This window comes from Geotrypetes seraphini, chromosome 5, assembly GCF_902459505.1.
Source record: "Geotrypetes seraphini chromosome 5, aGeoSer1.1, whole genome shotgun sequence".
Classification (NCBI taxonomy): domain Eukaryota; kingdom Metazoa; phylum Chordata; class Amphibia; order Gymnophiona; family Dermophiidae; genus Geotrypetes; species Geotrypetes seraphini.
Genome location: NC_047088.1, coordinates 94,580,390 through 94,607,949, shown reverse-complemented (window position 1 = coordinate 94,607,949; position 27,560 = coordinate 94,580,390). Strand labels below are relative to the sequence as shown.

General features: G+C 43.8%; 1 protein-coding gene across 2 annotated transcripts in view; it reads right to left on the bottom strand.

The window, feature by feature from the left end:
- The window catches only part of LOC117360945 (sulfotransferase 1C1-like), a 57,672-nt gene extending 34,503 nt beyond the window's left edge, over positions 1-23,169 (bottom strand). For both annotated transcript variants that reach the window (XM_033945618.1, XM_033945619.1), the window contains exons 1-2: positions 23,039-23,169; positions 17,768-17,928 (exon numbers count right to left, since the gene is read on the bottom strand). In XM_033945618.1, coding sequence (XP_033801509.1) covers positions 17,768-17,915 — 148 coding nt within the window. In that variant the 5' untranslated portion in view covers positions 17,916-17,928; positions 23,039-23,169. The remainder of the gene's footprint in view (positions 1-17,767; positions 17,929-23,038) is intronic.
- Positions 23,170-27,560: the final 4,391 nt, after the last annotated feature.

The window sequence follows — 27,560 nt, the reverse complement described above, 5'->3', positions numbered from 1 at the left end:
CTACATGGACTGCAAAAGGAAGACACTTAAGAAGCTTCAAACAGCCCTGAATACTGCAGTACATTTAATATTTTTTTCCATTTCAAATATTTATTAAATTTTAAGTAATTACATTACAAAATATTCAGAAACAGAGAAATAACATATACATGCTTTAATGTAATGTAAAAGGCAAAAATATTCTAGGGTGTTGTGAGAGGTAATGAAAAAGTATTCAAAAAAGGAAACAAAGAAAAGTCGGGAAAAAAGAGGGAAAGGAAAGAAAAAGAAGGGTGGAAAGGGAAAGCAAAAGGTAAGTAAGAAAGTAACAGGGAGCGAAAAAGAGAAGAGACCATAGAAAGAGAGGCCATAGAAAGAGAGAGAGAAAGAAGTTGGAAAGAGAGATAAAGGATATAAAAAGCGCTAGGCATGGACTTATTGGTAGTAAGGCATGAGAATCGAGTAGATGAAATTCCTCTTTCAACTGTTCAAATGTTTTTAAAGTACCATTATTTAGCAATTGACTTAAGTACCATATATTATACTTCTTCCATATAGACCAAATAATTGGAGATTTATCAATTAGATCTGATTAATTATTCCAAATGACCATGTCATATAAAGTATCTGAAGGAACAGATAAACATTTACTCAAGTATGTGAATGAAAAGATAGTAGCACTATTTTAATTTATTAAAAAATTTATATACCCCATACAACTATGCGGTTTACATATTACATACATAATATCCTATACTCCCTACGATCGCCATACATGTAACATAGACATAATAGGACGACTACATTAACCTTCCCCCCAATAGATGTCAATATACCAAATCAACATATATAGGCATATCAAATCAAATTTCAAAAGTTAAGAGTTAAAAAGACATTAAATCAAACGATCCATGTCATGTTTGTTGACAAAATATCAAATCATCATATACATGAGAAATAGTGGACTTGGATAAAGCAGACATATTTGATAAAACATACAAAGGGGTATACCTACTTAAGACATTTTCTAGTAATACTTAAGAGGGAGAAAATAGGTTTGTCCAGAAAAACCTAAAGTTGGAAAAACTATGCAAATTGAAGTTTTCCGTATGAATTTGTTTGTGTTTGATCAGAAATGGGAATGGGGACTTGTTTACTGCCTTTCTGTGGCTTTGCATTCAAAGCTGGCATTCAAAATGGTGGGCACTGGAGGACTAAGGGCCCGATACACGCAAAATATCTGGCTCATTAAAAAAAGAAAAGAAAAAAAGCCAGCAGAAGCCCTGACAGCAGTGACAGGAGAAGAAGCCTCCTGTCACTGCTGTCAAGGCTCTGTGCAAATAATTTGCATGCAAGCTAAATAGTGAGTCAATCGCTGTTTAAAAATTGGCCAGAGAATCGGCCAACAGTGATTGAGTCGCTATCTTTAGTGAATCTGGGCCTAAGACCTTCTTTTATGAAACTGCGATAGCAGTTTCTAGTGCAGGGAGCAGTGTTGAATGGCCTGCGCTGCTCCCGATGCTCATTGAGTTCCTATGAGTGTCAGGAGCAGCGCAGGCCATTCAGCGCGGCTCCCCAGGCTAGAAACTGCTATCGCAGTTTCATAAAAGAGGGGGTGAGTGTCTTGCCCAGGGTCACACGGAGCAGCACTGGTATTTGATCTCACAACCTGTAGATACAGAGGCAGCAGCTCTACCAATGAACCACACCTTCCCTTAAAAACCATCCTGGGGTCCCTCAAAGCCACTGATACATAAAGCTCAGTTTTTCTTAAAATTTGCTATTATTAATGGAGCAAATTTCTTGGTATTATAGCTATAACTTTTATCTTTTCACACTCAGCAATGATACATTGATAAAAATACATTTTATGCAAAATATCTAGCAGTATTTTATTAAATGAACCTTCATTATCCCAGGACAAGCAGGCAGGTATTCTCACTAGTGGGTGATGTCATCCGACAGAGCCCCGATACGGACATCTTGAAAGCATGTCTTGCTTGAAGAAACTTAGAAGTTTCGAGATGCCCGCACCGCGCATGCGCCAGTGCCTTCCCGCCCGATGTACCGGGCGTGTCTCCTCAGTTCTTTTCTTTCCGCGGAGCTGAGAAGTTATCTTCAATCTGCGCTGACTGAATTTCAGTTTTTCTTTGCCTTCTAATTCCGCGTTTTGGTTTATTTCTTTGAAAAATTCATTTTACTTTACTTTCTTTAAAAAAAAAAAAAAAAAAAGTTCAAAATTATTTCTTCCGGCGGTTCGGCCGGCCCGGCCTCGTGGCTGCGGCCTACCTCTTTCGACATTGCAGCGTCGATTTTCCGGCCTATGTCACGGCCAATCACCGGTTTTAAAAAGTGCAGCAAGTGCCAGCGTGCGATTTCGTTGACGGACCCGCATCGACGCTGCCTCCAGTGTCTTGGTCCGGACCACGTTCCGAAATCGTGCAGGCCTTGTTCCACGCTCACCGCGCGCTCGTTCAAGCGGCGTTGCTTACTTTGGGAGTCGATGTTCAAGATGGAGACTGCCAAGGATCTGTCTGCTTCTACATCTGCTGAGGTTTCGCCGGTTCGCTCGAAACCTGCATCGACGACTCCAGCATCCAGCATCGTGAAGCCAGCATCGTTTACACCGGCTGCGGCTTCCAGTTCTGCTGCGGCGCCTGCCTCTGTCTCTTCGGTTCAGGTACCGCCTTCCACTGTCCCTCCCGTGGTCATTAAGGTGCCCAAAGCTACTAAGCAGAAGCACTTGGCCGCGAAGGAGCGCGAAGACCGTGCAGGAGGACCCCCTTTCAGTGCGGATCCCTCCATATCGGCTTCGCTTCGATCCCTGCTGGAAGCTCAGTTTGTCGAGCTTATGCAAACTATGGGACCCCGGCTTATCGCCAACATCCAGGGTGAAGTCCGAGCACCGGTCCCTGAGGGCGGTCCGCCCCCTCCCCCTCCCCCTCGCCGTTCGATCTCGCTGCTCGATGAGGGGGATCGGCGGAGGGCGGCGGATGTCTCCAGGAGGGCTTCCCTTCCGGATATGCCACCTTTAGAGCCCATTACTCCTCCACGGCAACAGGGCGCTGGGACGGTCCCTGATATTCGGAGTCCTGGGCATACTGCATCGCAGGAAGAGTTCTTCTGCACTCCATACCAGACTTGGGTGGCGCTGCGTGAGTCCGCGTCCTTGCCACCTCTGCGATCCACCGCTTCGAGCCCCATCCATTCCTTAGAGGCTTCGGGGGATCGTGCGATGCACAGAAGTTCTCGATCCCCATCCCGGCATCGGGAGGGGCATCGTTCTCGTCACTCATCTCGACACTCCTCACGTCATTCGGAAGTGTCCCCACAGAAAAAGATGCAACGTTTGGGATACGCATCGTCCGATGTTTCCCAACCGGAGGGACCAGAGTATGAGGAACCCTCTACCTCTTATTCTCCATGCCGGTCTCAGCTCTCTCTAGACCCGGAGGCTTCCACTTCGTCTAGTCCGTCTCGGCGGCCGGCCTTGGCGGACCAATTGTCTTTCTCATCTTTTCTCCGACAGATGGCGGATGACTTAGATGTGACTTTGGATACTGGATCTAAATATTCTAAAGAGTATTTGGATACGATGCATTTGCCTCACCCTCCGGCGGAGACTCTTCGGCTTCCTTTGCATAAATTGCTGGACCAGACTTTCATGCGCTGTTTCGAGACACCGTATTCTATCCCTGCGGTTCCCAGCAAGCTGGATGCTCGATACCGCATCGTTCACCACAAGGGGTTTGAGGGAGCTCAACTTTCTCATCAGTCTCTACTGGTCGAGTCTTCTCTCAAGCGTTCTCACCCTTCCCAGGTCTATGCTTCTGTGCCCCCGGGCAGGGAGGGGAGAACGATGGACAAGTTTGGTAGACGAGTTTACCAAAATTCGATGATGGCGACTCGAGTGCTCAATTACAATTTTTTCTTCTCTTCTTATTTGGATTTCTTCTTGCCGGTCCTCCGCAAGTTCGTCCCTTTCATCGATGCTGAAGCTCGTTTCCAGTTTGAGGAGGTGGTGGCTACCCTGTCCCAGTTGCGGCTGCAGCTGATGCAATCCTCCTACGATGCCTTCGAGCTCTCGGCACGTGCTGCGGCCTGCTCAGTCGCCATGCGTCGCCTAGCTTGGCTTCGCACTATTGATATGGATCCGAACCTCCAAGACAGATTGGCTAATGTGCCTTGTGCGGGAGCGGATCTGTTCGATGAGTCTATCGAGACTGTCACTAAGAAGCTTTCGGACCACGAGAAGTCTTTTCAATCCATTCTGCGTCCTAAGCCTAAGCCTCAACAGTCTCGTCCATCTAGGCCGCCTCAAATCTACCAGAGGCGTTATCAACCAAGACAGGCTCCCCTAGCGAGACAGCCTGCGAAGAGGCAGCCTCCACAGAAGTCTCAGCAGAAGCCTCAGATGCCGGCTGCACCCAAGGCTACTCAGCCCTTTTGACTCTCTTCCAGGGAGCATAACCGACGTTCTGTCTTCCCTTGTTTTTCCCATCGGGGGTCGACTCCACCACTTTTATCATCGATGGGAGTCGATCACCTCGGACCTTTGGGTCCTTACCATCGTAAGAGAGGGATACTCTCTTCGTTTCCAACGGGTCCCCCCGGACCACCCGCCAAGAGAGTATCCTTCCAACTCGATGCAGACCGCCCTTCTTCTACAGGAGGCGCAGGCTCTGCTTCGGCTTCGAGCCGTCGAGCCGGTGCCAGTAGATCAGCAAAGCCAGGGGTTCTACTCCCGGTATTTCTTGGTTCCGAAGAAGACGGGCGATCTGCGTCCCATTTTGGACCTTCGAGTCCTCAACAAGTTTTTGGTCAAGGAGCGGTTCCGTATGCTGACCCTTGCCTCTCTCTACCCCCTACTCGAGCAGAACGATTGGTTATGCTCTCTGGATCTCAAGGAGGCCTACACTCACATCCCGATACATCCGGCCTCCCGCAAGTTTCTCAGATTTCGGGTGGGACATCTACATCTCCAATATCGAGTGCTTCCATTCGGCCTTTCTTCGTCTCCCAGAGTCTTCACGAAGTGTCTGGTGGTGGTGGCCGCAGCACTCCGGAACATGGGTCTCCAGGTGTTTCCATACCTCGACGACTGGCTCATCAAGGCACCGTCGGCTCCAGAGGTCGTTTCGGCGACCTTGACTACAATTTCTTTTCTGCAGAGTCTGGGCTTCGAGATCAACTTCCCCAAATCACATCTCCAGCCCACTCAGTCTCTCCCCTTTATCGGGGCTGTTCTGGATACCATTCAACTTCGAGCATTCCTTCCTCCTCAACGCATGGATGCTCTCCTCCTACTCTGCCAGTCGGTGTCTTCTCGCCCGTCCATTTCGGCGAGACACATGATGGTTCTCTTGGGCCACATGGCATCTACAGTTCATGTGACGCCTTTTGCCAGACTACATCTCAGGATTCCTCAATGGACCCTGGCATCTCAGTGGACTCAGGTGTCCGACCCGTTGTCCCGTCACATTGTCGTCACTCCTGCTCTACGGCAGTCTCTTCTCTGGTGGATGACCTCTTCGAATCTATCCAGAGGTTTGCTGTTTCACTCTCTTCCCCATCAGAAAGTTCTCACGACCGATTCATCGAACTATGCATGGGGGGGCCCACCTGGATGGTCTACGAACTCAGGGGTTCTGGACCAGTGCGGAACGACTCCATCAAATCAATCTTCTGGAGCTCAGGGCCATCTTCAATGCTCTCCAAGCTTTTCAGCATCTACTTCATGACATGGTGGTCCTTATTCGCACAGACAATCAGGTCGCCATGTATTATGTCAACAAACAAGGGGGCACGGGCTCGGCCCCTCTTTGTCAGGAAGCTCTTCGAGTCTGGGATTGGGCGGTTCGCCACAACACCTTCCTCAGAGCGGTCTACATTCAGGGGAAGGACAACGTCTTGGCAGACAAATTGAGTCGTCTTCTCCAGCCTCACGAATGGACGCTCCATTCCAAACCCCTTCATCAGATCTTCGCTCAGTGGGGGACGCCTCAGATAGACCTCTTTGCAGCCCCCCACAACTTCAAACTGCCTCAGTTTTGCTCCAGGATTTACACTCCTCTCCGCCTCGAGGCAGATGCCTTTCTGCTGGAGTGGGGGAATCGCTTCCTATATGCGTTTCCTCCCTTTCCTCTCATTCAGAAGACTCTGGTCAAGTTGAGATCAGACCATGCCACCATGATCCTGATTGCTCCTCGGTGGCCCAGACAACCTTGGTTCTCCCTTCTACTTCAACTCAGCAGCAGGGAGCCCATACTTCTTCCAGTGTTTCCTTCACTGCTTACTCAACATCAAGGTTCACTGCTTCATCCCAACCTGCAGTCTCTCCACCTGACAGCTTGGTTCCTTTCAACATAACCCCTCACCAGTTCTCCCAAGCTGTGAGGGAGGTCTTGGAGGCTTCCAGGAAGCCTGCTACTCGACAATGCTATTCCCAAAAATGGACGAGATTCTCGACCTGGTGTATTTCCAATGCTACAGAACCTCAACAAGCTTCTCTATCGTCTGTGTTGGACTATCTTCTACACCTGTCCCAGTCTGGTCTCAAGTCTACCTCTATACGAGTCCACCTGAGTGCTATTGCGACTTTCCATCAGCCTCTACAGGGGAAACCTTTGTCTGCTCATCCTGTGGTTTCCAAATTTATGAAAGGACTTTTTCATGTCAATCCTCCTATCAAACCTCCTCCTGTGGTTTGGGATCTCAATGTTGTCCTGCCTCATCTTATGAAGCCGCCGTTTGAACCTCTCAAAACGGCTCCTCTTAAGTATCTCACCTGGAAAGTGGTTTTCCTGGTGGCCCTCACGTCAGCTCACTGAGTCAGTGAGCTTCAGGCCCTAGTGGCAGATCCACCCTTCACTGTATTCCATCATGACAAGGTGGTTCTCCGTACTCATCCAAAATTCTTACCGAAAGTGGTCTCTGAATTTAACATCAATCAATCCATCGTGCTTCCAGTGTTCTTTCCAAAGCCTCATTCTCATCCTGGGGAATCTGCTTTGCACACTCTGGACTGTAAACGTGCTCTGGCTTTCTACTTGGATCGCACAAAGCCACACAGAACTGCACCTCAACTTTTCGTCTCCTTTGATCCAAACAAGTTAGGACGACCTGTATCGAAGCGCACCATCTCTAACTGGATGGCGGCTTGTATCTCTTCCTGCTATGCCCAGGCTGGTTTATCCCTTCCCTGTAAGGTCACAGCCCACAAGGTCAGAGCAATGGCGGCCTCTGTAGCCTTCCTCAGATCGACACCGATTGAGGAGATTTGTAAGGCCGCCACTTGGTCCTCGGTTCATACATTCACCTCTCATTATTGTCTGGATACTTTCTCCAGACGGGATGGACAGTTTGGCCAAACTGTATTACAAAATTTGTTCTCTTAAGTTGCCAACTCTCCCACCATCCCATTGGGGTTAGCTTGGAGGTCACCCACTAGTGAGAATACCTGCCTGCTTGTCCTGGGATAAAGCAATGTTACTTACCGTAACAGTTGTTATCCAGGGACAGCAGGCAGCTATTCTCACGTCCCACCCACCTCCCCTGGGTTGGCTTCTCAGGCTATCTACCTGAACTGAGGAGACACGCCAGGTACATCGGGCGGGAAGGCACTGGCGCATGCTCGGTGCGGGCATCTCGAAACTTCTAAGTTTCTTCAAGCAAGACATGCTTTCAAGATGTCCGTATCGGGGCTCTGTCGGATGACATCACCCACTAGTGAGAATAGCTGCCTGCTGTCCCTGGATAACAACTGTTACGGTAAGTAACATTGCTTTATCTGCACTTTATTGTGGGAAATAATAGAAATTTAGCAAATTTCACTAATAGCTAATGTGACCATACGTCTCGTTTTTGTATCACCTGTCCCGTTGTCCCCACGCACAGCTTCGGGACGCTGAAATGTCCTGTTTTCAGAAAGGGTGTCCCGAAACTGTGCGTGGGGACAACGGCAGTGCTCTTCAACCGTCGTTCCACAAAAATTTCCTGATGGCCGTGGAGATCAGGGGGCCCAATGAACTTCCCCTCTCAGAAGCTCTCAGTACCATCAGCGCAGCAATTCAATTAGGCAGCCTTGGGGCTTTAGCTGAGTCGCGGTCCGCCTCTGATGATACAACTTCCTCTTTCCTAAGAGGTGTGCACGACCCATCAAAGGACCCAAGGTTGCCTAATTGAATCGCTGCGCTCACAGTACTGAGAGCTTCTGGGAGGGGAAGGGAGGAGAGCGGAGGGGAGAACAGGAGGGACTGACAGTCGTACAAATCCCCGCTTCCCAATACTGGCTCTGCTCTTGCAAACCCACCTCTTTCCCTCTTCTGGCAACGGTGGGCAACGTGGCCTGGGACCTGAGTCTTGCACATTCCATGCTGGAGCATGAAGTCGGCCTGCACTTTTTCCTGGGAGGGCTGGAATTACCCACAAATGACAGCAAATAGGGTCAGCCTTCTGTAAGATATTTGAACGTTAGTATGGGAGTACAATCTGCAGACGCACACTAAATCTCACCCATTGCTCCCCCCTCCCCTTCCCCCCCTGGTTAGAGCTTCTTTCAGATTGCTAGTCTTTAGCTGAGCTCACAATCACATCCAATAAAATCAGTGAGAAAGTGGTGAGCAGGATGTGAGGCACTCAAAATGTAATTTGTTTGAACTGGAACTTTTCTCTTTTGCACTAGGGTCATTGCAGTGATTGACCCGGACCACAAGTCACATAACTTGGCTCCTTTTGGAACCCTACAACAACCAAGACTCCTGATTGTGGTCATCTAGGCATAACTTCCATGGAATGACCACAAGTATACACATCCAGACCTGTGCTTCACTAATTTGGGGACCAAGCATTCTGACCCAGAAATTGTAACTGAAGATTGTTGCAGTTGTCATTTGATCAACTGGCTAAACAGCCTTCATCTGCCAGTGTTAATGTATCATATCCCCAGTGGGAATGTGTACTGGGGTGTTAACTCTGCCTTCTAAAGCAGTGTTCTTCAACTGCCGGTACCGGTCCACAAAATAATTATTTTATTTCCACCAGTCCATAGGTGTAAAAAGGTTGAAAAACAATTCTGATTTCAGAGAGGAAGTTCCAGGCCAGCCAATTGCTGCCTGGTTGGCCCAGAATTTCCTCTCCAACTTTGGGGGGGGGGGGAGGGGGGAAGGCTTGTGCAGTCGCTGCACGCACCTGGCCTGTTGCTACAGCAGAGGCAGCTTGGGAAGTGATCATCGTACAAGCTCCTTTTTGCACTTCTGTCCGCTGCCAGCTGCAATTGTCTAGGATGGTTCACAATGCCAGTTCCTGGAGCGCTTCTGCTCGCTTCTGAGCACTTGTACTGCCAGTGCCAAAGAGGGCCAGGGCCAGTCCCTATCCATAGCAGATCTTTAAGCCACTATTTACTGCCACAGCTTAATGGCTCTGTCCATCCTACAATCTGTAGGGGAATTTTCTGTGACGCTTTGGTGATGTCACACAACCAGGAGAGCCAGAGAAAAAGGGCAAAGAGCAAGTCAGTTATTCCTGTGCAGCAGCTGCCATGTTATGTGTGTTATGCTTGGGAAGGGGAGGGGAGAGAGAAAGAAAGAAAAGAGGGGCAGGGAGAGAGAATGAAAAACAGAAAAAAAGAAAGGATGCACAGTCAGAAGGAAGTGCAACCAGAGACTCATGAAATCACCAGACAACAAAGGTAGGAAAAATGATTTTATTTTCAATTTAGTTATCAAAATGTGTCAGTTTTGAGAATTTATATCTGTCTGTCTATATTTTGCACTATTTTTTTCTGTTTGTTACTGAGGTACATTGCATATTTTAAAGTCATCTGCTTTAACATCTTTGAAAAAACCCAAAATATAAATGATAATTTCTCTGTGTACAGTGTGCTTTGTGTTTTTTTAATTTTGTGGCAACCATTATGTATTAATAAGATTATATTGTGTGTATATGAAAAATGGATGGAAGAAATTGCATTACAATTAGTATTATTATTATGGGGGCGGAGTCAAGGGCAGAGTTTGGGCGGGTCAGGGGTGGATCTAGGGCAGGATTGGGGGGCGAGACTGAAAATTAGTAGATGTCCCGTTTTGAGGGAAAAAATAAATGGTCACGTTACTAATAGCTAAACACGTACACTGTGGTGTGGTCATCTACCAATGGCGTTCCAAACACTCAAGCATTCAATGTCTTCTTGAAATAGGATAAAGCCTGTGATGCTGTTCAACTCCTTGTAACAAGATACTGAGTGCAGCGTGAGGCCTTGCAAGGAATAGAACAGCATCGCAGGCCATATCCTGACCATCTCAAGAAGACATTGAATGCTTAGAACATCATTGGTAGATGACTACACCAAAATGCACATGTTTAGCTATTAGTGAAGTATGTTAGAATTCTGTTATTTTCCACCATAAAGTGCAGATATTGAAAGGGAAAAGGGACTTGTATACTGCTTTTTTGTAGCTTTGTCATTTCAAAGTGGTGGGCACTGGAGAATTAACCCCCTCTTTTACTAAGGCGCACTAGCCGATTTATTGCACGCTAAACACTAACGCATCCATAGAATATAATGGACGCATTAGCGTTTAGCGTGCACTAAATCGGCTAGCATGCCTTAGTAAAAGGACCCCCTAAGTAACTTGCCCAGGGTCATAAGGAGCAGTACTGGAATTTAATTTCACAACCTCTGGGTGCAGAAGCAATAGCTCTACCAGTGAGCCACAAGGTTCATGTAATAAAATAATGCTAGATTTTTTTTGCATAAAATATCTTTTTATCATTATTTGATGACAGGAAAATGTTTTCTGATTCTTTTGTAGTTGTAACACTGTATTAGTGGGGCTCTAAGGAATCCGACTCCACTTGTTATAATAAGCATAGTGAAGACTCTAGTGTTATTTTTATACTGATTTATTGTTCTTTTTCAATAAAACAGACTTGACATAAAATTTCTTTTTTACCAATGTATCATTGCTAAGTGTGCAAACATAAAAGTTATAGATATAATACTATGAAATTTGGTCCATTAAGCAAAAATAATAGCAAATTGTAAGAAAAATGGTGCTTTATGTAATCAATCAATTTGAGGGACTCCAGGATGGGCTTTAAAACTTTTTAAAAAATTATTTTCTGATCAAGCACAATCAGATTCATGGGAAAAACTTCACACAGTTTTTCCAACTTTAGGGTCCTTTTTATCAAGCTGTGCTAGAGGTTTTTAGCACAAACTAACACGGTAAATGCTCTGACGCTCATAGAATTCCTGTATTGGAACACTTACTTTGGTTGCCCACGCTAAAAACCTCTAGCGCAGTTTGATAAAAGGGGAGAGGGGGATCAAGTGATGAGTTGAGCGAGGCAGGCTGCTCTCTGTCTGGCTCCAGGGCTCTCTGCCTCATCTATTAACATTTTCTACTATAATTCATCCATCAGCAGCAACTAGACTCGTGATGTTTTATTGCACAACTTGATGGACAGATTTATTATGAAATCAGCAGCTGGAATGGCCTCAAAACAAAAGATAGGGAGAAAGTGAGGTTGCATGATGATCCCATTGTAGAGGAGGCTGCACAACTCACGCTGCAATTGGCTGGGGTGCACATTGTTCAATTCACCATCGCTGTGGTTCATGCCTTGAAACCGAGACTCAATAAGCTTTCCGGGCAACTTAGCACTTTGGAGACTTTCCTGACTGAATCTGCACAGAGGATCACAGTGCTTGAGGAGTGTGTGTCCGCCCTGGAGGACTCAGCGACTTTGGCGCAGACCCAGCATGTGGATTCTTTGGACCGTGCCACCTTATACACTGATAAGATGGAAGATCTAGAAAACAGGTTGAGATGCAACAATCTGCTTTTCATGGGATTTCCTGAAACGATGTCTGACAGGCAGCTCTCTAAAGTATGGGAATGTTCGCTGATGTCGGAGTTGCCCATCAAGGATTGCATGGAACTGTTTCAAATTGAGAGGGCCCACTGCCTTGGCTGCAGGCAGGAAGGATCACCCGACCTTGTGTGGTTATTGCCAATATCTTTAACTATGTGCATAAAATGAACCTATTGCGAGCATATCAAGCAAATACAACAGATGTGCTTTATGAAACCGTGCCTATTAAGATCTTTCAAGGCTATTCAACCTCTCTCTGAGATAAGCTTAGGAAGTTCACACCAATATGAAAATTTTTAGCAGACTAAGATTCGATTCATGCTTCTGTATCCTGTGCTACTTAAAATTCATCACAATGGGAATAGAAAACCTTCGACTTGGTGGAAACTGCACGGGATTTCTTGCGCTGCACTTTGAAACATTCTACAGAGGATACCTGATGTGCCTTTACTTCTTAAATTGTTGTTGGAGGAAGGCTAATAGCTTGGACTTGCTGAGCATGAATGCTGGTGCTCTTCCTGATTTTAGTTATTGCCACTGCTCATTGTTTTTCTCTGTTATGAGTGTATGTGTTCCTATACTTAAGTTTGATGCTTGCTGCCACTTGAATTAGAGAGGGGTTTGGGGCCCTTAGTCTAGGGCAGGGATGGGCAACTCTGGTCCTTGAGGGCCGGAATCCAGTCGGGCTTTCAGGATTTCTCCAATGAATATGCATTGAAAGCAGTGCATGCAAACAGATCTCATGCATATTAATTCTCAAAAGGAGAACATGTCCAGAGAAATCTGGACGGCTTTTTATAACCTGGCACTTTGTCCTGGTTTTGAAAAGCTTCCCAACAAATCACGTCAGGAAGGGGCATCTGTGCATGCACGGATGCCATCTGGGGGCGGGGCTGGAGAGGTGGAACTGGGTGGTCCTGGGGGGCGTGGCCATGCGTCCAGATTTTTACTTCACTAAATATGGTAACCCTACCTTAGTCATCCCAAGTGATCTCCAGTGTCCTCCTACTGATTGCTTGGGCATGGACTTGTTAGATTTTGTGCATTATGGGTAGTTGGGGGAGGGAGGTGGGAGGGGCGCTGCTGTACGCTCCATGGTTTGCTAATGCTTGGGAACCACAGACTGACTTTTATGTTCTGCACACATGTTCTGGTTACATCTGAGATGCATCTACTGCTTTTTCAGTGCAGAAAGGTAGCGCACTACGCCTGATCTCCTGACGTATGGCTGGGATAACCTCTTCTATTAAGCACAGTAAGATTCTAGCCACATTGCAAAGAAAGCGGGCTGACATTGTTTGCCTCCAGGAAACCAGACTCACATTACTGCTTGTTTTTTGATGTTCTCTCCATTCTCTGTGTTCCTTTTGTATTGAGTCTGTTACTTTGCTGATTGTAATTGCTTGTCTGGACCGTTTGCCATTTTCAATAAACAAAATTTGAAAAAAAAAAAAAAAAGAACATCAGAAATTAAAGCAGGGTTGGGTAGGAGAGATTTTTAGTTCCTCCCCCTCTCATCATAGAGATGGGGTGGCCATTCTACTGAGTAAATCTCTTCAAGGGAGAGCGGAACTATTGGACAGAGATGAAAAGGGCAGGATTCTTTTCTTTAAACTCCAAATTCAGGGCACCACTTATTTCCTTTTGAATCTCTATGGTCCTAATACTTTTACAGAGTTTTATGATAAAGTAGTGCAGATGTGTCTCCCTTACGTTGATCACACTATTTTTGTGGCAGGTGACTTCAACATGGTTATGGACCTACAGTGGGACAGAACTGGTGTACCCCAGAGTAATGCACACAGGGTTTCTTCCTTTTTTCATGTCTTTTGTGACACCCTAATATTGTTGGGCCCCTGGCGGGTTCTCCTTATGGACAAGAGGGATTACACTCATATTTCCCAGGCCCATGGCACCTACTCCAGAATTAATTACATTTTTCTTAGTGAACATAGAATTTCAGATGTTGTTTCAACCTCTATTGGGACAGAAGGGGTCTCAGATCATGCTCTCATTTTGATAGATGTAGCTCTGGGACCCCCCAGTGCTTGCCTCAACGCCTTTGGTGCTTCCCCACTTACTTAAATAATAGTCCTGACTTTAAAACTTAGCTTCAAAAGAAGTGGGACGACTATAGCTGCTCAATACCACACACGCTACAGATGCTTTGCTGTATTGGCAGACTGCTAAGGTAGTTCTATGGGGAGATGTCATAGTCTTTGTGAGTGTGTGTAATAAATGCTTGTCTCAAAGTATATGGCAGCTGGAAAAGGAGCTAGGACACAATATGTTTGCTCACAACTGCCAAGAGATTTTGATAACTGGCATTCCACAAAAGTAGCCTTGCAAATGCTATTACATGAGAAAACCCAAAGAATGCTTATTTTTCGTAAATACAACCTCCATAAACATTGTAATACAGTGGGGAAACTTTTGTCTAGTTTAGTGAAGCAACGGGTTATATCCCTTTATATCCCAGCTATGAAACACGGTCAGGGTGTCACCCATATAGAGCTAAAATATCTGAGCTTATTTACTCTTATTTTAGTCAAGCTTATAGGACAGGAATTCCCCAATCAACATGCAGCATACTGAAATCAACTATTAATAGTACATCCCCTTCTATAGATGTATCATGAATGTTTTCATTTTCTCTACTTCTGCCCCTAATGCCTTAATGGGTCAGACCAAATGGTTTGTCTAGCCCAGTAGCTCATTCTCACAGTGGCTAATCCAGGTCCCTAGTACCTAGCCAAAATCCAAGGAGTAGCAATATGCCATGCTATCGATCCAGGGCAAGCAGTGCCTTCCCCCATATCTTTCTCAATAACAGACTATGGACTTTCCCTCCAGGAAATTATCCAAATCTTTTTTAAAACCAGCTACGCTATCTGCTCTTACCACAACCTCTGGCAATGCGTTCCAGAGCTTAACTATTCTCTGAGTGAAAAAAATATTTCCTCCTATTGGTTTTAAAAGTATTTTCCTGTAACTTCATCAAGTGTCCCCTAGTCTTTGTAATTTTTGATGGAGTGAAAAATTGATCCACTTGTACCCATTCTATTCCACTCAGGATTTTGTACACTTCAATCATATCTCCCCTCAGCTGTCTCTTTTCCAAGCTGAAGAGCCCTAACCTTTTTAGTCTTTCCTCATACGAGAGGTGTTCCATCCCCTTTATCATCTTAGTCACAATTCTTTGAACATTTTATAGTGCCACTATATCTTTCTTGAGATAAGAAGACCAGAATTGAATGCAATACTCCAGATGAGGTTGCACCATAGAGCGATACAAGGGCATTATAACATTCTTAGGGCTCCTTTTACAAAGGCGTGCTAGCATTTTTAGCGCACGCTATAGTGCACGCTATCCAAAAAACTACCGCCTGCTCAAGAGGAGGTGGTAACAGCTAGTGCGTGCAGCATTTTAGCGCACGTTATTTTGTGCATTAAGGCCCTAATGTACTTTTGTAAAAGGAGCCCTTAGTTTGGCAATAATTCCTAGCATCCTAATTGCTTTTTTGGCTGCCGCCACACATTTGGCAGAAGGTTTCATTGTATTGTTTATGATGACACCCAGACCCTTTTCTTGGGCGCTAACCCCCAGGGTGGACCCTAGCATCTGGTAACTGTGATTCAAGTTATTCGTCCCAATGTTCATCACTTTGCATTTGTCCACATTAAATTTCATCTGTCACTTGGACACTCAGCCTTCCAATTTCCTAAGGTCTGCTTGCAATTTTTCACAATCTGCATGAATTTCAACAACTTTGAACAGTTTAGTGTCATTTGCAAATTTAGTGTTGTTCCAATTTCCAGATAATTTATAAATAAGTTAAATAGAACCAGTCCCAGTACAGAGACTCTTGCAGCACTCCACTGTTTATTCTCCTCCATTGAGAAAAATGACCATTTAGCCCTACCCTCTGTTTTCTATCCGATAACCAATTCCTAATCCACAACTGAACTTTGCCATCTATCCCATGACTCTTTAATTTTCTCAGGAGCCTCTCATGAGGAACTTTATTGAAAGCTTTCTGAAAATCTAGATACACTGCATCAACTGGCTCACCTCTATCCACATGGTTATTCACACCTTCAAAGAAGTCAAGCAAATTGGTGAGGCATGATCTCCCTCAGCTGAACCCATTCTGTCTCATTAAATCATGTTTGTCTACGTGTTCCACAATTTTATTTTTTATAATTGTTTCCACCATTTTGCCCAGCCCTGAAGTCAGACTTACTGGTCTGTAATTTCCCAGATCTCCCCTGGAACTCTTTTTAAAAATTGGTGTAATATTGGCTACCCTCCAATCTTCAGGTTTTAGATTTTAGCGATAGGTTACAGATCACTAACAGGTCAGCAATTTCATGTTTGAGTTCTTTTAGTACCTTGGAATGTATACTATCCGGTCCAGGTGATTTATCACTTTTTAACTTGTCGATTTGGCTTAGTACATCTTCTAGATTCACCAAGATTTCTTTCAGTTCCTCTGCATCATCACCCTTGAAACCCATTTCTGGTTCAGGTAGATCTCTTACATCTTCTTCCGTAAAGACTGAAGCAAAGAATTCATTCAGTCTCTCCGCTATGGCCTTATCCTCCCTGAGCGCCCCTTTTGTTTCTTGATCATCCAACAGTCCCACGGATTCCCTCACAGGTTTTCTGATTCTGATATACCTAAAAAAATTGTTAGGAGTTTTTGCCTCTTTTCCAAGTTTCTCGTTTTATTCTTTCTCAATGCTTTGCATCTAACTTGCCAGATTTGTGTCTCTTCTTATTTTCTTCATTTGGATCCTTTTTCCATTCTTTAAAGGATTTTTTTGGGGGCTCTAATAGCCTCTTTCACTTTACCTTTTAACTATGTCATGTAAAGAGATTGTCCATTTCTTCTGTACAAATGAATCCACAGTATCTTTTGCTTACCCTGTAAATCCTGCAGTTCTGTTGCTTTGTGATGGGGTTTGATGGGGGGGGGGAAGGAGGTTGTTTGGGGAGACTGTAAGGGAAGGGAATGAGGTAATATCAGGTGGGTACTGCCTATTGGGGGACCTATGATGCTAAGATCTAGGCCCTCTGCAGAGGGAGCATCAATTTTAGAAAGCAACTCCCACATCTTGGGGAGGGGGGGGGGAAGGAGTTGTAAGTTCTGCACATATTTTACAAAAGGCTGTATTTTGTCAGAGTCTCTTGTAAAATAGTATGGGAATTCCCCATGTTCTGAGTTGGATGTGTGAATTCCCCTCTCTACATTCTATCTAAAATTTACCTCCACATGTTTATACAGTATTTCTAATAATAGTGTATGATATTAGTCCTATTACATGGTTTCTATTAGCCATTTTCGCTTATATTTGGTCATTTTAATATTGTTATACTGTGAACAAAATTGTAAGTTTTATAAGAAGCTATTTCTGCTGTACACAGCCTTAAGTGACTCTCTTTATAAAGTCAGTTAATACATATCAATTAATAAATAAATATTCTACTGAGTGTTCAGTTAGTAATATCCAAAGCACAAACTTGTTATCTGATTTGACATACAACAGGTATGGATAAGCAAGATTTCTGTATTGCAGGTGTTTAGAGGTATATAGAGAGTAACCTAGTTTGTAATAAGTAGATTCCTCTTTATTATAGGTATTTTGACATGTTATCTGTTTTAATAATTTATTTTGAAGCACAAGGTAGTGTGAAAAAGCAGAGCATTATGTTAGAGGTGTTCGGCCTCAGCCAAAACCCAAAAGAAACTATTCTAAAGTGTTACATTAGGATGTTAGTAAAAAAGCCAAGAAACAATCTACCTGCATATGAGCAGGTAGCTGGAATATAAATGAATTACTCCTTTTGGGATAGGTACAAGTGAGATGTTTCTGTATTACTGGTATCTTAGATCTATGAAGAAATTACCTGCTTTAGGGTAAGTAGCAATGAGGAGGTCATCTGGATGGGCCTGGAAGCTCCAGATCTTTTCCCAGTTCTCACAGGAGAATTTTGAGAGCATAATACCCTTTATTTTAGCCATATCCGGTCTTAGAAGAATCTTAGTTTCTTCCATAGCTTCCCTGTAACTGGAATTCAACATATGGAGTAATGCTTCACATAGACCTCATATACATATTTAAGTAGTGGGGGAGGGCATACTCTTTCCTCTCCCTATTCGCGGTTTCCGTATCTACGAATTCACATATTCGTGATTTTAAACCTAAAATTCCTTATTCTTTTTTCTGGCTATTTTAAGCCCTGTAAGCCCCCCCCCCTTAAGCCTTACCTGGTAGTCTAGCAGGTTTTCGGGGCAGGAGCGATCTTCCCACGCTCCTGCCCCCTGCAGATCGCTCACAGGAAATGGCTCGAGAGACTACGGGAGCTCAAGGCAGCCATTTTCTGTGAGCGGGGGAAGTGGGGATTAGGGGCAGAACCGGTCCGAATATTATTTGCGGTTTTCTAATATTCACGGGCCGGCTCTGCCCCTAACCACCGCGAATACAGAGGGGGGAAGTGTATTATAAGGCTTAATGCCAGGCTAGGTAATCCTTGTTTGGGGAAAAAGCAATACAAACTGGTCTTGTGAGTAGTATTATGCTAATGTACCAGAATTATGAAGAAACAGGTCCTTAGTTATTAACATAACAGGAGTGGTACAGAAAACAGCATATATTCAGCCTGTCCATGTCTTCTCATACCTGTGATTAATCCCGTGTGGGAAAGTGCAATCTACTGCTGGTCAGAGACCTTTTGTTATCACAGGTGCTGTTTAATGCCTCTGAACATGAGAAGCCTGTGAAAGTAAGGTGCTGATGGGGGAGCTTCTATTTTTGTTCTCAGTTGTGATCTCAGGTTGGAGGCTCTAAGGTTACCCTAAGGGCCTCATTTTCAAAGGCAGATCAATGCTTATATGGTGTGAAAACATCGAAAGCGCATGGCTCAACAAACCCCATGTACTAGGTTGACATGGTGTCTGAAAAATCAGGCTTGGTGTCTGAGTTAAACTGGATCAACACAAGGCAGCAAGCAGCTCTGTTGAACCTGCAAAAATGAAGTGCCAGCATAAGCTCTCTTCTTTTCCCACCATGGAAGGTCTTTCCAGGCTCTCCCCATCTTGCCTGCTCAGCAGCTGCTCCTTTTGGCCCAATTCATAGGGTTATCAGATGCCCAGATTTAACTGGACATGTCCTCTTTTTAGAGGACTATCCGGGTGTCCAGACGTCTTTCTAAATTTGAGGAGTTTGTATGGGGTTTCCTCTTCCCTGTCCCCCACATACTCCTCTGCCTAATATCTACTCTTCAGGCCAACTGGCAGGATCTGCTGCCATCAGCCTGCCTCTTAAGGCTTCATTCTGTAGCTGTCCCGTCTGTGTGGGGAAAGGAAGTTACTGCAGAATGAAGGCTTCCGGGGCAGGCTGACGACAGCTGGCTCACCTCGCTGATGCTGCTGGTCAGCCCGAAGATTACATTTTTGGCAGAAGAGGCAGGTGGGAGACAGGAGAGAGGCACTCAGTTTCAGGCTGAGCTGTGGCTGGAGAGACAGAATGCAAAGTTAAGGAGTTTCAAAATTACAACTCAAGCCCTCAGGTTGCCCTCTCTTTTGAGATCAAGGTGATTTCCATGCAAAGCAGCCCCCATATGAAAGCAGATTGAGGCAGTCTCCCGGAAGAGGTGGTGGAAACAGAGACTGTGTCTGAATTCAAGAGGGCCTAGTGGTTACTGTGGATGGGCAGACTAGATGGGCCATTTGGCCTTTATCTGCCGCCATGTTTCTAAGCAACTTTCCAGAAAGTGATGGAGTTCTATCAGATATTCAGTGCCACTGAATCATGCATTGGGAAGGGGGTTGGGGGTTGAGGAGAGTGAAGGAGAAGAAGAGACAGAGAGAAGCACCAGTTTGAGGGGGGTTGAAGGAAGAGAGAGAGACAGAGAGAAGCACCCATGAGGAGGTTGGAGGAAGGGAGAGAGAGTGGGGTTGGAGAGAGGGAGAGAAGCACCCACAGGTGTAGGAGGGAGAGAGAGAGAAAGAGAGAAAGTAGCACCTGCAAGTGTGGGGAAGGGGAGAGTTGAAAAAAGAGAAGCATCCATGGGAGGGGAGTTGCAGAGAGGGAGAGGATATCCTCTCAACTTGGTCTCCCATACATTTCTTCAGGTGGGAAGACTAGACACCCTAAAAATGATGATAATCCCCAAAATAACCTATCTACTAAATATGTTTCCAATACTATTCTCTTTTTCCTTTGATAAGCAGCTGAAAAATTAATGCTTACCCTTTAATGGAAAAAAAACCCTCCCAGAATATCATTGGTAAAATTGAAAGCCACTAAAGAGCATGGGGGTGTAAACTTTCCAGACCTATTTTTAGGCCATAAGGCCTTTATTTTAACGCAAGGTGCGGAATGGCTCAATCTTACTGATTGTTCTGATATACCACACTGGTTGAGATTGGAATCAGCCATTGTCAATCCCATACCTCTCCTTATACTGATGGGTACATCTCACTTACATCACTTACCCTATAACCCTTTAATTCATACTACTTTTAAAATTCTTTGAGCGTTGGACAAAAATTTAGAATATCCTTGGTTAGAATTGTCCTGCTATTCAATATGGTGTAACCGCAACATAATAGACAAAAATAGGTTATATGGAACTCCTGGCATGATAAGCATATTTGGGACATTGCTTCATTATGTAGCGATGATCACACATGGCTCACCTTCATTGATTTACAAATTTCATTTATTAGATTTTCCAATTTTATAAATGGTTACAATTGAAATCTGCTATTAACAAATCTGTCATTAAATTGGAAAATTCTGAACATACTCTAATCAGTTTCTTGCCTTTTATAAGTTACTCAAAAACTTCCAACCTAATCAAGTTCTATCTTTAAAAGAGGCTTGGGAAGCAGATATTGAATGCTCTATCTCTGATGATGATTGGAATTCTATCTGGTATTATGTGTCTTTAGTTCTGTATCTCATATGCATGCAGAGCTTGTTCTTTCTTACTCATAGAGCATAATGGACTCCTATTAAATCACATACTATTAATTCCTCATTTTCTAAATTGTGTTGGACCTGCACCACTGCTATTGGAAACCTCAAACATCTTTTTCATTGTCCTCCTGTACAATCATTTTGGACTTTGGTTTGGGATACCATTTGTTCCTCGATTCCTTACCAGATTATATTATTGAAATCTTTATTGTTCACCTCTATGCTAAGTTCTGATGATTGTCTCATATTAGATATCTTAATATCCCTAGCTTTGAAAATTGTTTTGAGCTCATTTTACTTGGTGGAATCTCATATGTTTAACATACAGATTTGAGGCTTATTTAGAGAAAAAAGCCAATAGGTACCACAAATTTAAACTGAAATGGGGCTCACCGAAAATTTATTTAAATACTTAGATATGTATTAAATATCATTATATTAGCTACCCTATTTAGTTTAACTGAAATTCATGATTTACCCTCTCTTTATGAACGCATAGCGTGGGTTTTAGTGCTGGCAGCAGTGGTAACTGCTCCGACGCTCATAGAATTCTTACATAACATAACAACTTTATTTTTGTATACCGCCACAATAAAAAGAATTCTAGGCAGTTTACACAAAAGAATAAAAACTGGATAATCAGCGAAGTCCAAAATATTAAAATCAGAATACAGCATGTTAACTAAAAAAAGAATACAGCATATTAGCTAAAAAGACGATAAAATTTAAATTTACACAGTAAAATTATTATGAGTGTCGGAGCAGTTACCACTGCTGCCAGCGCTAAAACCCACACTATGCGTTCATAAAAGAGGGGGTTAGTTAGTTATTACCCAAGCAGCAAAACTAGACTACCAATTCTCCAATTTACTGATCACGACCCCAGACTACAAAACCTTCAGAAAAGAAATAAAAACCCTGCTATTCAAGAAATCCTTAAAGACAAACTAACACAGCAAGAATCATCAGTCCCCAATAGCAACCCGCTCCACTCCATAATACATTACATTACATTACATTAGGGACTTCTATTCCGCCTATACCTTGCAGTTCAAGGCGGATTACAAAAGAGCTAACTTGACATTTCCAGTGAAGTTACAACAGTTTTGGGGATTTTTGTTTTTTTTTTGGTTACAAGGGAGGAGAGGTACCTGGATTAATTCTGGAAGAACTTGCAAATTGGATATTAAATTGACTGTACGTTACTGTGTGATATAACAAATAGATTACAGTTAGAGTAAAAATAAGATTACGTAACATTTCAGGGATCTGAATACTTGGTTGGTGTTTTGGGGAGGAAGAGATTATTTAAGTGGAGTTTTGGGGGAGAATTTATCTAGGAGGAGGGGGAAGGGTTGAGTTAAGATAATACCATGGGAACTGTCCAGATAACTTCTTATGTATTCCTAAATGTCCAAATAACTCCTTATGTAATCCACCTTGAACCGCAAGGTAATGGCGGCATAGAAATCACTAATGTAATGTAATTACAGAGTTTGTCTGTTTTTACTTTATTGGTATGTTATATTCAATTATCTTTGGCATTATACTGTATAGCTTTATAATATTCACGACATGTTTGCAACATCTTATGTCATTTGCAAACTGCTTAAATAAACCTAGGGCTCCTTTTACGAAGGTGCGCTAGCGTTTTTAACGCATGCACCGGATTAGCGTGCGCTAGCCAAAAAACTACCGCCTGCTCAAGAGGTGGTGGTAGCGGCTAGCGCGTGCGGCATTTTAGCGCGTGCTATTCTGCGCGTTAAGGCCCTAACGCGCCTTCGTAAAAGGAGCCCTTAGACTTCCAAAAAAATAATAAATTAAATCAAGACATTAAAATTTTCTCTAAAATTCAATCCCATAAATACTTAACATGTGCATGCATTATTTACTTTCAGGCTCAATTAGTGCAACCTGCCATCCCACAAGTACAGTGGCTCAGATAAGTACTCTTGCCTTTTGCTCAGCTTTTGTTCAACCTTTGTTTAACTTTAAAGCTAAGTTGCTTGACGTCAGTATAATTTATTTTACTTTTTATTCCCATAGGAATCTCAACAACTGGGAGGTCCTCTGGATCTCAGGTAAGTAATAATATCCCCAATGCCTTTTATATATACATATATATTTTTTTTCTTTTTTTAAATGTAGTGTGCACACTAAAATAAATAATAAAGAGAAACCTTTTCTTGCTTACTGCTTTCTTGTAATGGAGCTCAGGAGCACTGGAATAAGGGCTTCACACTGTCAGCAGAACAGCCTCTATCAAGAACTCTCCACCAGCTTGAGCACGACTTCAGGGACATCATGGGGAAAATTGTCCATACTGCCTAACTTTAATAAAGTAAAAGGAGGAATCCTACCTCCCTTTACAATATAACTCAAATGTGTCCTCCTCCAGCAGGAACTAAGGTGTCTCTATTCCCCAGAAAAGCAAATAAAATTAAATTGTTTACCCAGACTAGCATCCAACCCCTTTTAGAGATTGTGTGCACACTCAAGCATTACCATTCAGATGCTGTTTTTTTTTTTTTTTTTTAATATTCACAGAAATACAGCAGAGCTCACTTTAAACCCCTACAGAACACAAACAGTGCTGCAGGCTCTCTCCCAGCTTCTTTTAAAACTAAACCTGTTTTTAGCAGGCAAACCTATTTTATATCACATTTGTACTGTAAACCGCTTAGACCTGTCTTATGCTCAAGCGGTTTAACAAGTTTTAATAACACATAAACATTAAACTGCTATCCCAATCTACCTAACTCTCTTAAACTGCTTCTTAATTGAATCAGCAGTTTCATTGAAAAACAAAAAAAACAACCCAGTTTTAAATTCTCAAAGAGGAAAGGGAAAATAGAATTCCCTAACTAACAGCTTCTTCTGGTTAATAAAGGCTGAGGCTGTCTTTTAAGCTCCTTCCAGGATCCTCAACCAGAAATCTCACATAGCCCAGCAACCATTAAAACAAAAATCATTCAGAGTAGAGGTCTGCACGGGAACGGGGATCGCAGTAATCCTGCGGGTCCCGTGGGAATCCCCCCGTAACCCACGGGACTCCCACGGGGATCCCCCTCTGGCCCACAGGACTCCCACGGGGACCCCCCCCCCCCCCTAGCCAACGGGACTCCCACGGGGATGGAAGGCTTTGGAAGCAGGGTTCTGACACGTCAGCCGTAGTAAAAGAGGGGGTTTATAAGTTAATTACCTGAACAGAAAATAAAAAAAGGGTTCCACCAAAGAGATTCCACAAGGAAAACAGCAAAAGAAACTGTGGAATTGATGATCCTGTCAGAAGTAATTGCTGCTTTTTATGGGGACGGGCGGGGATGGAGGTAATTCCTTGTGGGGATGGGTGGGGACGGAGAGGATCCTGGCAGGGACGGAGAGGATCCTGATGGGGACGGGTGGGGATGGAGAGGATCCTAGTGGGGACGGGTGGGGACGGGCGGGGATGGGTGGGATTTCTGTCCCCACACAACTCTCTAATTCAGAGCTTCCCCACAGAACTAACTCAGATTTCCAAACAAAAGCACCCTTTTCCTGCCTTTTCTCAACTGAACCCTTCACCCACCAGTCATTTTTCTAGAACCTTAAAAAAATCTAGAAAAACCTTTAACTCACTCAAATAACAAGCACAATTCATACTTTCACAGTGCTAGGTTAACCATTTCTAACCAAATTTACTTAAAAAGAATCCTTTCATAGGACACAACCACTCAACAAACTTCCACCCTCTTTCAGAGCTGATCTCTAACCAGTAGCATACCTAGGGTATGTGATACCTGGGGCCCGATTATTTGCAACTCTCCTCCCCATATAAAAAATATTTTTAGTAATTTTACTTATTTACCCTCCTCTTTTACAAAACCATAGCATGATTTTTAGTGCCAGCAGTGGCGGTAAGACTCCAACGCTCATATGAGCATCGGAGCTGTTACCGCTGCAGCCGACGCTAAAAACTGTGTTATGGTTTTGTAAAAGGGGGGGTTAGTTAGTTTTATATCCCGTCCTCCCCGGAGAGCTCAGAACGGGTTACAGTTTAACGTTCACAGTGTTACAATATAACATTACATAAGGTTATAACCTCTCTAACCCCAAACAGGCGCTGAGGTGTAAACAAAATAAAACAAAAAACCTTTTCCTCTCTCTGTTAGTCCTAGCTCATTCTCGCTAACACCAGCTCTGGCAGGACACACATTTCAATTCTGGGATTTCTGGCAGCCTCAAGCATAGTATGCATGAGGCTGTCAGAAATTCCAGATTGGTCTGAAGGATCCACCCTGGAACTGGATAACTTGATAGGTCTCATGCTATTTCTTCACTAGATTGTACCTCTTTTTCCATCCTCATCTTTTCCTGCTTCCTCCAGATGTGAGCAGCCAGGGCACCATCTCCCTTTCCCTACTGATCTGTCTGAGTCTTGGAAGCCCTGTCAACTCAGAGAAACCAGGGCTGGCTTACCATTAAGGCAAGACTAAGGCAGCTGGCTAGCTTCTCAAGGGCAACAAAGAACAGCACAATCAAAACTAAACAATAGATTCTGGAAGCCACAAAAAAAACCTCAGAATCAACAGACATTCTTTTACTTTCAGGGAGCTTGGGCATATATGATGTCCAGTTATGCACTTTTACAGATAGGTTGCGGAAGAGGTGGTGCCGGACCAATTACAGTTTTGTTTTTTTACTTTAATTATCAAAATCTTGGGGGTGGGTGGGAGGGGACTGGTTTGTGCACATGTAAGAGACTTTGAATTTAATATCTGAATGTTTGTTCTAGCACTATATGGAAAACTTTAATAAAAATTAAAACATAATTATCAAAACATAATTAAAACATAATTATCAAAATCTTGAAGTGTGGCGAGGATGGTTCAGCTGAAGACTCCCAACCCTGAGGACCCCAAGCCCTTTGCTTAGGTCTGACTGGAGCTGGAGAGAGGAGCAGCTCCTGCATATTGTAGCCAACAGGAAGAGAGACGAGTGAAGCACACTGAAAAGCAGCATCAGCAGCCTAGATGGCCTCCGTTTTACTGGCACCGAATCATTGCTGCGTCTAGTTGAAAACCGTGCGGTCAGCCTGGGCTGCGAGAAAACTGGAGGCTGTAGGTGAGAACCAGGGTGAGGGTGAGTCACGTTCGCTTTCTGCGTCTGGGATTGTGCGCGCAGGGGAACAGTCAGCACTTTCTCTCGCTAGCGGGAATTAAGGATGGGACCTTACATTATTACTATTTTTTTTTTAACTTTACATTATAGGGCTCCCTTGCCGAAGTCCTTGCTTCTGATGTAACTTCCGGTTTCGCAAAACCGGAAGTTACATTAGATGGAAGGACTCCGGCAGCAGAGGGAAAGCCCCTCTAGCAAGGGGGCCGACTTGAATCGGTGAGTTCAATTTTTTGTAAAAATGAATCGATTCAAATCAATTCACCAAAAGTGAATCGGTGAATTGATTTAAATCGTGAATCGGGCAGGACTAATTAGCAGATCCCATTGGATAAGAAATCGAGAGAAAACGGTCTTTATCACTCACCAAGTCTGTATCAATTTACAGCACTCCCATTTGGACCCAGCAACATTCCAACAAATCATGAACCAGGTACTTAGACCTCATTATGAATATGCAAGAGCTTACTTGGATAATCTTTTCGGATAGTTGGGAACATAAACGTCACTTAATGGTGAGTCTTTCCAGATGGCTGGCCTTATAGCCAATCCTAAGAAATGTGCTCTAGGACAAAAAAGTACAATATCTGGGCTATTGTGTGGGAAGTGGATAGATTAAGCCTATGCTGTCTAAAGTAGAAGCAGTCAAGATGGTCCAACCCCCAATAACTACGAAGCATCTGTGATGCTTCTTAGAGATGATTGGATATTACAGAAAATTCATATTAAACTTTGCAGAAAAAGCCGCCTGTTTAACCAACTAGTTGAAGAATTCCCAGCTGAATAGGATAAAATGGAATGAAGAAGCCGATCAGACCTTCAGGCAGCTCAAAGAAGCCCTCTATAAAGAGCCAGCCCTGAAAAATATAAACTTTAAACAAATAGTAGATGATGGCAGATAAAGACCCGAATGGTCCATCCAGTCTGCCCAACCTGATTCAATTTAAATTTTTTCTTCTTAGCTATTTCTGGGCAAGAATCCAAAGCTCTACCTGGTAGTGTGCTTGGGTTCCAACTGCCGAAATCTCCGTCAAAACTTACTCCAGCCCATCTACACCCTCCCAGCCATTGAAGTCCTCTCCAGCCCATCCTGCCCCAAACGGCCATATACAGACTGTGCAAGTCTGACCAGTACTGGCCTTAGTTCAATATTTAATATTATTTTCTGATTCTAGATCCTCTGTGTTCATCCCACACTTCTTTGAACTCCGTCACCATTTTCTTCTCCACCACCTCTCTCGGGAGCGCATTCCAGGCATCCACCACCCTCTCCGTAAAGTAGAATTTCCTAACATTGCTGTAGAATCTACCACCCCTCAACCTCAAATTATGTCCTCTGGTTTTACCATTTTCCTTTCTCTGGAAAAGATTTTGTTCTATGTTAATACCCTTCAAGTATTTGAACGTCTGAATCATATCCCCCCTCCTGTCCCTCCTTTCCTCTAGGGTATACATATTCAGGGCTTCCAGTCTCCACTCATACGTCTTCTGGCACAAGCCTCCTATCATTTTCATTGCCCTCCTCTAGACCGCTTCAAGTCTTCTTATGTCCTTCGCCA